The sequence below is a fragment of the Microtus ochrogaster genome, unplaced genomic scaffold (genome assembly GCF_000317375.1).
Source record: "Microtus ochrogaster isolate Prairie Vole_2 unplaced genomic scaffold, MicOch1.0 UNK27, whole genome shotgun sequence".
In the NCBI taxonomy this organism is placed as follows: domain Eukaryota; kingdom Metazoa; phylum Chordata; class Mammalia; order Rodentia; family Cricetidae; genus Microtus; species Microtus ochrogaster.
Window position 1 is genome coordinate 73,142 of NW_004949125.1, and position 9,871 is coordinate 83,012.

The following is a 9,871-nucleotide window of genomic DNA, read 5'->3' on the forward strand; positions in this document are numbered from 1 at the left end:
CCCGAAATAACCCTATCTTAATGGAGGCAAATAGCATCCTTGAGCATGACATGTGAAGTTATCTCCTGATATGAACACATACATACATGTGTATCTGGACACACATACACCACACACGGTAAAAAGCACAGGCACATCTCTAAAGGGAACGCACCGGCCCTAGGAGGAAGAAAATAGGGACTTTCCACACAAACAAAGCGGTCAAACTCCCTCTTTCACAGAAACCTCATGGGCTCTGAGCTTCCAGCCTCTACCGAGAAAATCCCCCAAGTTCCCAGCAGGTGCATCACTCCAGACAGGTACCTGAAAAGCTCTGGTCCTGAGCAAGGAGCAGAGCTTCAACAAGGATATCAACTTATTTACAACTGTAGGTGGAGTGGCATCCAGACAGACAGTGCCAGCTACTCGAAAGACAAATGCAGGGGGATTCAAAGCTAGACAACTTAATAAGACCTTGTCTCAACAATGACCAAAGGAAAAGTAAAAAGAGGGCTAGTGAAGTAGCTTGGTAGCCGAGCACATGTCTAGAATCCCCCAGTGCCAGGCTGAGGTGCGGCTCAGTGGTAGAGCACCTGTCTAACAAATGCAAGGCCCTCAGTACACTACACACAACAAAAATAAATAAACAAATTAAAAAATACGTATAGCTCCTGTACACATAGCAGAACTTTTTGAGGTTAATAAGTGAATACAGAGGAGGAAGACTCTTGGGGTACCGGGCACTTAGTTATTATTCCAATGGGTTAAGTCACTGGTTGCCAAGCACAAGCTGGCACAAAGGGGAAATATGTGGTCCATCCAGAAGCAAACTGCAAGTGCAGGACGAGGGTGCCAAGGACAGATCCATTTAACCTCAGCAACGCCAGGGCTGGGAACAAGGACCCAATCTGTTTCTGTCACTAGTGGCCTTCTCAGAAGCATAAGTGGCTCAGGGAGAGTCACCCAGAACAGATGGGTACAAGCAGTTTCCATTTAGACAGGAGATCATCTACACAGAGCTCTCAAAGCCAGGCTAATCAATGGTGCCCCACCACACAGGACAGCATGTTCTGGGACAAGGGACCCAAGGAGAAGGAAGCCACTCACCTGCTGAGCAGCCTTGTCTGCAAGCAGCGCAAACTCCACGGACAGGCCCTTGAGCGCTTGCTTCAGGGAGCCCCACGTGCTGAGGTGCAGAGCAGCCCAGGAGGGCAGAGGGGTTGTGTCAGAGCCTAACGCACTGTAGGAACAGAACACACACTCATCTGCCATCCCTTCCCTACAACTCTGTTCCCAGGAGGATCAGAGCTCCAGGGAGCGATCTGAGACTCTGGAAGGTTCAGTAGAGATGTCTGGCAGTTGGTGAGAAAGGCAGGATCTCAGGTCCCTCTAGACCCAGGAAATCACTGCTACTACCAACAAGACATGAACGGCTGTGTGCTAGGGAAGCTGGGTTCTACAACCCTACAAAGGAAACTTGGTCTGCCATTGGCTGCTCTTGCCAAGGCAAGCAAATTTTTTTTTTTTTTTGTTTTATATTTGTGCTGGTTAATTCAACACGGGAGAATCTAACCATGGAAACGAACCCTCCGAGCATGTCCTTGAGGGATCTTCTAAACTAGGTTAACTGAGGTGGGAACTGAAGAAGGTAGCATCCTTCCCTGGTCTGGGCACAAACTAAATAAAAAGGAAGTGAGCTAAGCACCAGCATCCGTCTCTCTCTGCTTCCTGCCTGTGGATGTCATGTGACCAGCTGCCTCGCGCTCCTACTGCCATGTTTTTCCTGCCATGATGGACTATACACCCTCAGACTGTGTGACACAATCAACACTTCTTTCCTTCTTGAAGTCGCTGCTGTCAGGTATCTTCTCACAGCAGTGAAAGGTGCCAAGAAGACTACACTGTGAGCAGCTACAGGAGGCGTGTGAGGGTCCCAGCGCCAGCTACAGGAGGCGTGTGAGGGTCCCAGCGCCAGCTACAGGAGGCATGTGAGGGTCCCAGCACCCTGTATAACCATCACCACTGCTTTCTCCTGCCCCCTCCCACTACCTGTGGATCAACTCTTCTTCCCACAGTGCAATGGGTCAGGATGGTAGGAAGACCCAGCCCCCAACCAGACTTATGCCACAGTCCCTACAGGCCACATGCCTGAGCTCCTTCCCGAATATGAGAAGATCGGCAGCATTGTCAATGGCCCGGGTCGCAATCCGCTCGGCTCTGTCTCGAAGCTTGTAGAAGCTATTGTAGACATTTCGAATCAGCTCCCGACTCATGGCAAACTGGGTCTGGATGTCAGCTGGGAGGAAGTCCTAGGAAAGGGTGGCAAGAAAAGAGACAATGGCCTGATGTTTAGTCTCAGAGAGAGGAGGACATCCTGGAGCCTGCTTACTCATGGCTAAAAGCTGAACCCCGCTACGAGGGGATCCGACAAGGGCAGGTGGTAGATAATGGTGTGATCCCCATCGCCCAACAGAGGCATGGTGAGAGTAACCAAGGGTTAGCACTACCATTCGTCTGTTTAAGAGGGAAAGGAAAACCCAAAATCAGAAAACTACCTTGGCCCTAGCAGCCAGTTTACAGTTCGTGAATTCATCTCCAACGCATTGGGCCGCCTCCTTGAGCTTGTGCTGAACATCCTGGAAGAGGAAAGAGACAGCTTCATCCTCTTCTGCCGGCATGACACCCAGCTGAGAGCAAGTAAGCTCCTTACAACTTCAGCCAACACGAGAGCTAGGCCTGGTGAGGCTTGCCTATCACCTCAGTACTGGGGAGACCTTGGGCAGGAGAAAGAGCTCCAGGCCAGTATGGGCTACACAACAAGACCCTGGTTCAAGAAAGTGAGGCCGGGAAGATGGTCCAATGGGTAAGAGCACTTGTTACACAAGCATGAGGATCCAATTCAGAATCCCTAGAGCGCAGGCCAAAAGCCAGGTGTTGCCTCATACGCCTGTAACCAGCACTGGGGAACAGAGGCAGAATGGCTGGCACCTTTTGACTACCAGCATAACTCCAGGTTCAGTGAGAGACCCTGTCTCAAAGGAGTAAGGCAGACAGTGATAGAGCAGGACACCAGATGTCCTCCTTCAGCCTCCATGCATGCACACAGGCATTTACAACTGCACACATACTACACACACACACACACACACACACACACACACACACACACACACACACACAATTAGAAGAGAGAGGGAGACAGACAAATACAAGCTTCTTCAGGAGTTTGGTGAGGTAGTGCATGCCTGCAATCCCAGAACTCAAGAGGCTGAAGCAGGGGGATAACTCCTGAGTTCCAGTCCCTGTCTCAAACAGTGAAAAACAGAGGCAGTCCCTTCTGAAGAGAAACTTGCTCTTGTGCATTTGCTGGTCCTCCAGCATTCCAGAATGTCTTTGCTGTATTGTAGACCCTTTAAAGTTAAACTGCAGGAAAAAGTCCAGCAGAAGGACAGGAGCACAGCCAAGCACCACCTCCAGAAGAGAGCAAGGACCCTGTCCAGAATCACAGAGTTGCACCTACAACAGGCTCGGCATGGACCCCAGAGAAGGCACAGGGCCACAAGACCCTTCAGACTCCATGCAGCAATGGACAGGAAGAGATTGCTGCTTCCTGTAAACAGATCCTCGGGGTTAGAGATCTGTAGAGCGCTGGGACGGTAGGAAAGGAAAAGTGGGGGCACTGGTCTCAGGCCGGGCCTTGAAATGTGGCCCTGGATGAAGACCTCACTAGGAAAGCCAAGCCTTCAAATCAGGCAAAGAGTCACCTGGGAAACAGAAACACATAGTGGGCAGCCACGCCTGTGTGAAGGAGCTTAAAGACCATTTCTAACTCTTTTACCAAAAAGGAAAATCGAGGACGAGGGACATTATAGACACAGACCATCCATGGACAGACAAAGAGACAAGAAACCTTCCTGTCAACATAAGAAGTGCCATACCTGCCAGGCGGTGGTGGCACACGCCTTTAATCCCCAGCACTCAGGAGGCAGAGGCAGGTGGATCTCTGTGAGTTTGAGGTCAGCCTGGTCTACAGGAGCTAGTTTCAGGACAGGCCCCAAAGCTACAGAGAAACCCTGCTTTGAAAAACAAAAAAGAAGTGCCATACCCTCTGCACCTGACCTAAGCCTCTGCCTGGAGTACAGGTGGCTTCCTGGTTCCACCCTCATTCCTGCTCTGGAATCCAACACCACTGCACCCCAGGCTCGAAAACCACACTAGGGCTAGCAGTCTCACTAGACAGCAAGTAGGTGCCAACATCATGAGGCCCAAGGTTCGAAGGCAGCACCACAATAAACAAACAAGCAAGGTTGTAAGCACCTACACTATCCACTGTGGGTGAAGATTTAGTTACCCGGGGGTATCACCTGCTGGAAGTGAAAGCCTAGGACCTCCTAAGGAGTCCAGCTGCCCCTTGGAGAAGTAAAAGCTGAGCTGGTCTGGGGAGCTGGCTTAGTGGGCAGGAGCGTTTGCTGCTAAAGCATGAGGACGAGCTTGACACCCCAGCATGTGCAAAGCTGTGTATGGCCATGAAGGAAGTAGAGACAGGAAGATGGCTGGAGTGGGCTACCAGCCCGGCCCCAGTTCCAGTAAAAGGCCCTGTCTCTAGAAACTGAGGTGAAGATGGAGAGAATAGGATACCCTCCTCTACCCTCAGCATGCACACACAGACACAGGACAACATACACATATTCCACACACACAAGTATACGAAACAAACTGGGCTCACTCCTGACTGCCCCATGTCCCCTGCCCAGGAATTGGGTAAAGGTCGGAAGGCCATGATTGCCCATCCAAATGCACATTTCCCTCCCCACCCTGTTCACCCAGCACAGAACCCGTCTGCCTATTGGGGACTATAGACCCTCAGACCCTGAATTCTATGACCCCTTGCCTGCTGGAGTAAACACTTTGTTTTCCTGTACTTGCAGCTGCTCTGGGCACGAGACCCTCATGAGTTCCTGATGGTAGGGGAGTGGTTTCTGGTGGGCTTGCAGCTGAAAAATCCCGAGAGCGAGGGTGTGGCCATTAGTCAAGGAAAGCCCTATATAAGCTGCCCTGGAACATAATAAAATGTGGCATTCTTGTTTCAAGGATGACCCCTGTCTCTGTCTTTGTGTTTTAATCTCCAGCCCCTTGCCTGACTTGCGAACCATCCCATGGTGTACAGGCTGAATGGTACACCTGCCAAGAACTGGTGGCACCTCCCACCTACAGTTAAAAACACTTGGGCTCACTCCTCAGCACAGCTCTATATACAGTACTGTGGTTTCTAACACAGGCACACATGATGTCCTGCCTTAGACTCCACCACAGCCCCACTGGAAGAAAGCTTCTTTCTCCAGGGGACCATGGCCAGAGGTACACAAAGCCTCCAAGTCACACAAGGAAGCCTCTTTAAAATGATGCCCTATATGAAGGCCCCAAAATGTGAGCCTATTTCCATGCTGACTAAAGGTCAGAGAGTTGGAACTCACCTCTAGTTCCTTCAAGGTTATTGTGCTTCTACAGAAAACAAAGTTGTAGAGCAGAGAGTTCTGCTATCTAGGTTACTAACAACAAGTGTGGCTAATAGCCAGACCTTGTACTTCAGGAACAGAGAAGTAGATATGTTCCTACCTCAAACACAAGTCTAAGGATCCAACTAAGTTCCAGTTCCCTTAAGGAGATAACTTTGGATTCCACCCAGGCAATGGTTTTCCTACAGAATGTTTTGGCCTAGGGTATGAGCATGACTTGTTTTGTTCTAGCCTGCATCATTCAATTGTATGTTCATTTCCTTGTACTATGTTAATGTAGTTTTTGTCATACTCCTACCTTTTGAGGTCAGGGGTATTTTAAACAGTTGGGAATTAAATATGGGCAAATTTCAGTACTCACTGGAATTCCCTCCCGATACTATTCCATGTTTCTCTGTTTTATTATTTTCATTTGCCTCTTCCTATTCTTTACTATATTTCTAAATCCCCACACCTCTACCCTGGTAAGAGGTATTTTTGTCAAGGCTGGTCCCCAAAAGAAAGAAACCTTGCTCTGTCAATCATAAATAAATCCACTCTGAACATTCAAACAAGGAACAGGAGACAGGAAGAAAAACACAGGGTCAAGGAATAAAATCCAGGTATGGGCTCCCAGCACTGGGGAGGCTGAGACAGGAGGATTGCCTCCAGTGTGATCCCAAGCTGGGCTAGCCTAAGTGTGCAAACAGGTCTCAAACAAAGAATAGAATACAGCAAGAGTTTCAGGCCCCAGAATTCCACCCAGGACAGAACCCTGAGGGACACACTTACTGAGCCACTGAAAGAGAGGAAGATTTTGAGGAGCACATCCTCTGAGAAGGGCGGATGCCGTGCCACGAGGTTGATGAAGCGCTTCAGGGCCCTCCGGCGGCCCTCAATGAACTCCCTGTCGGCTGGAGGAGAGTACAGGGTTACTATGGAGTCTGCAGAGCCCCGCTCAGAGTCAGCTTCTGAGGCTAAGAACAGAGGGCAGCAGAGCCCCACCTCAAAGGCCCCAAGCACGCATAGGTGCAGGAATGGCCAAGACTGTCCGTTTCAATGGAGAACACTGGGAGGTTGGGTGTCACACACATCTGTGCTCCTAGCACTTGGGAGACTGAGGCAAGAAGACCATAGCAAGATGGAGCACAGCCTGAGCTACAGTGTCTGAGCTCACACAAAAAGCAGTCTGGGAACCGGTGTATTCACACAGCCACCATACACCACAGGCAACTTAGGAGAATGTGGATAAAACATCACGAGAAGCACACAGCTTTATCGTGCTGATGATGCAGCTCAGCTTCCCTGCACTCATAGTGTAGAAGTTTGTTATTATTAGGGCAGGCATGGTGGCACAGACCTTTAATTTCAGCACTTAAGGAGCTGAGGCAGGAAGACTGTGATCTCAGTGAGTTCCAGGATTATCCAAGTTACAAGTTACTTTAACACAGATACCAAAAGTCAGGTGTGGTGGCACATAATACCAACACGCAGGAGGCACAGAACAGCCTGGTCTTAATGTTAAGTTCTAAAGAAAAACACAATGAGATAAGGCCCACACCCATACCCACCCCATCCCAAGCCCTCCAAGTGTCCACAAAGGCTGGGCTCTCAGAAATGCCGAGTCAGGTGACAGTGTTTGCCTAGAGTTCTGTCAGTCACAGGCACTACGCCCTGGAGGAGGCAGGCAAGGGTCCTTCCCTGGCAGCTCACTGGTCACTGAAGAGCACAGCTATCCCAGAGGTACAGAGGGCTGGGAAGGAGGCAGGCCACCAGAACCTGAGCCACCCAACAGGTATAAGATGTATACGTGTTTATATCCACATTGAGGAGGTTCAGGATGGTAGAAGCTGATCACTACATAAAACCCAACCAAGTTCCTCCCTGTGCAGAGTCAATTGCACTAGAAAGGAAGGGAAACGGCGAAAGTGAACTGGCAGTCACTGTGCCTTGTCTAGGCATAAAGTCTTACTTTTCTGTTGTAGAGACAGGGTCTGGAATTGCTCAAACTGGCCTGGAACTCATGATCCTCCTGCATCAACACTATGATTGGCCTACCTATTTAACGGTTGATTACTGACTGTCAGCTTGATTGATAGGATCTGGAATCACCTAGGAGACCAGTTCTAGACAGGTCTGTAAGGAAGTTTCTGTTATTATAAGATTCATTGGAGGGTGAAGACACACCGTAACGGTGACCAGCACTCTGCCCTCGTCTGAGGGTGACAAAAAGAGCTGAAACCTCCACCTCTCCTTTCCTGACTGTGGACGCAATGTAACCAGCTACCTCATAAGCGCTCTGCAGACTGCACCATCCTTCCTCACATTGCTTTTGCCAGACATTTCTGTTAGCAACAAGAAAAGCAATACAAGCTCGATGTGGTGGCTCACGCCTTTAATCCCAGCACTCGGGTGGCAGAGGCAGGTGGAACTCTCTGAGTTCCAGGCCAACCAGGGCTACACCCAGAAACCCTGTCTTGAAAAACCAAGAGGGAGAGAAGGAGGGACAGAGAGAGAAGCAATACACAGGCCAATCAATCAAGTTTTACTAGGGTTCTGAGGTCATTGTGGTTGACAAATAAGATCCTGTGATGGCTGGCACCCTAAAAAAGCAAGTCAGACACTAGTAACCCCACAGACAGCCTAAAGCACCCTGTGGACAGCACTGGGGCCAGAAAGCACCTGAGGCTGGGCACTCAACTCCAGAGCAGGACTAAGCCACAGCTATTACCCAGAACAACCAAAGCTCGTGTATACTGCAGCCCTGTTGCAAGCCCCTCCTAGACCATAAGCAGCAGTATCCTGGGCTACAAGGGGCCCACCCAGCACCATGCCACTTAGGAGGGCAGCTTGCTCCCACTTCTCTGGCCTCCCTGAACCCTGTCTTACCTCCCAGCACTCTCTTGGGTGGAAGGGCTGGCACCATGCGGTACGGGAACTTGTGAAGCAGCACTTCATGAAAGACCACAAAGTCATTGTAGCGTCTGTACACAGAGGACTTGAAACGCTACAAAACAAAGGGAGCACAGCAAGCAGGACATCAGCAACCACACCATTTCTTCCAGACAGGAGCTCTACCAATGAGTCGCACCCCAGCACCTCAATGGGGAATTCTAGGCAGGTGCTCTACCACTGAGCTACACCCCCATCCCTCTTTTTACTTTTTGAAATCAGGTCTCACTAAGCTGCCCAGGCTAGCCTTGACCACACATTGTACTCCAAGCTGACTTTGAAGTTCAACTCTCCTGCCTTTTCCCATGCCTGTGTCATGAGGCCCTGCAACCATGGCATTTCATCAACCCTCTTTGCCTTCTCCTACCATGCAACACACATGAACTCACAGGAGTGCTACCAAATTCCTCATCCTCTCTTCCCCAAGTTTTTGCCAAAAGCAAAAGTTTTAGAATTCTATATAGAAATACAAATTATAACATTTAGATAGCACTTGGCCATGATGAGACTTCTTCACTTCTTGGATGGGAATCATCCTGCACTTAAAAAGTAAACCATGAGGCTGAGGAGATGGCCAGATAGGTACAGTGCTCACTATATAAGCGTAAGGACCTGAATCCAGATCTCCAGCATCCATGAAAAAGCAGGACGGTGGCACACACCTGTGACCCTACTACTGAGAAGTGGAAACAGATCTCAGCAAGGGGGAAAAAACAAAAATCATAGGAAAAAAACCCCTGCAGTTCCCACATTTTGTTTATCAGGCCCAGGAGTAAGGGCTGCTTCACTGCAGCTAAGAGTCCCTTCCCAGGTTCTCACAGCTTCCACTGTGGCAAGGTAAGACCGCAGGGTGGCAGATGGATCTGCTGTCCCTGAGGAGGCCCTGAGGAGGCTCAGCTCAACCCTGCAAGCCCAAGCACAGTCTGACTGCTGGTAAGCAGAGGCCCTGTGAGTCCTGGCTTACAGAGCAGAGAGTCATTCCTATCGCCCCAGACTTGGAAGGCAGAGAGAAGACCTCAGAGTCAGTTGGGGTACCTAGGACTTCCAGACTGCCTCAAAAGGAGGAAGGAAGGAGGGAGGGTAGGAGGGAAGAAAGGAAGGAGGGAGAGAGGACAGACAGATATGGCAGTCATCTGCGACAGGAAGGACACCTGCACACTGAGCCTTTGCCCCAAGATGAGATGCCCACTGCTTTTCCGACTAAGCCTGGCATAGCCAGGGCCATGCTTTCTCAGAAGGGTGTGGGCCCTGTACTGTCCCTACAAGTCCCTCACATACTAAAGACAGTGTTAGCCACGAACTACTGTATCACAGGACAGGTGGCAAAACTCTCCTAAATCCATCCTAATTAAAGCAAGACAGCCAAAAAAAAAAAAAAAAAAAAAAAAAAAAAAAAAAAAAAAAAAAAACCTGACCAAGATAGGCAAAGCCCTAGGGATACCACA

At 49.7% G+C, this 9,871-nt stretch overlaps 1 protein-coding gene across 1 annotated transcript in view; it reads right to left on the reverse strand.

Moving 5' to 3' along the window:
- Positions 1–9,871, reverse strand: part of Snx8 (sorting nexin 8) — a 59,938-nt gene that overhangs the window by 12,315 nt on the left and 37,752 nt on the right. Inside the window, exons 3-7 of the mRNA XM_005367980.2 lie at positions 8,364–8,481; positions 6,267–6,388; positions 2,535–2,615; positions 2,128–2,288; positions 1,087–1,219 (exon numbers count right to left, since the gene is read on the reverse strand). Coding sequence (XP_005368037.1) covers positions 1,087–1,219; positions 2,128–2,288; positions 2,535–2,615; positions 6,267–6,388; positions 8,364–8,481 — 615 coding nt within the window. The remainder of the gene's footprint in view (positions 1–1,086; positions 1,220–2,127; positions 2,289–2,534; positions 2,616–6,266; positions 6,389–8,363; positions 8,482–9,871) is intronic.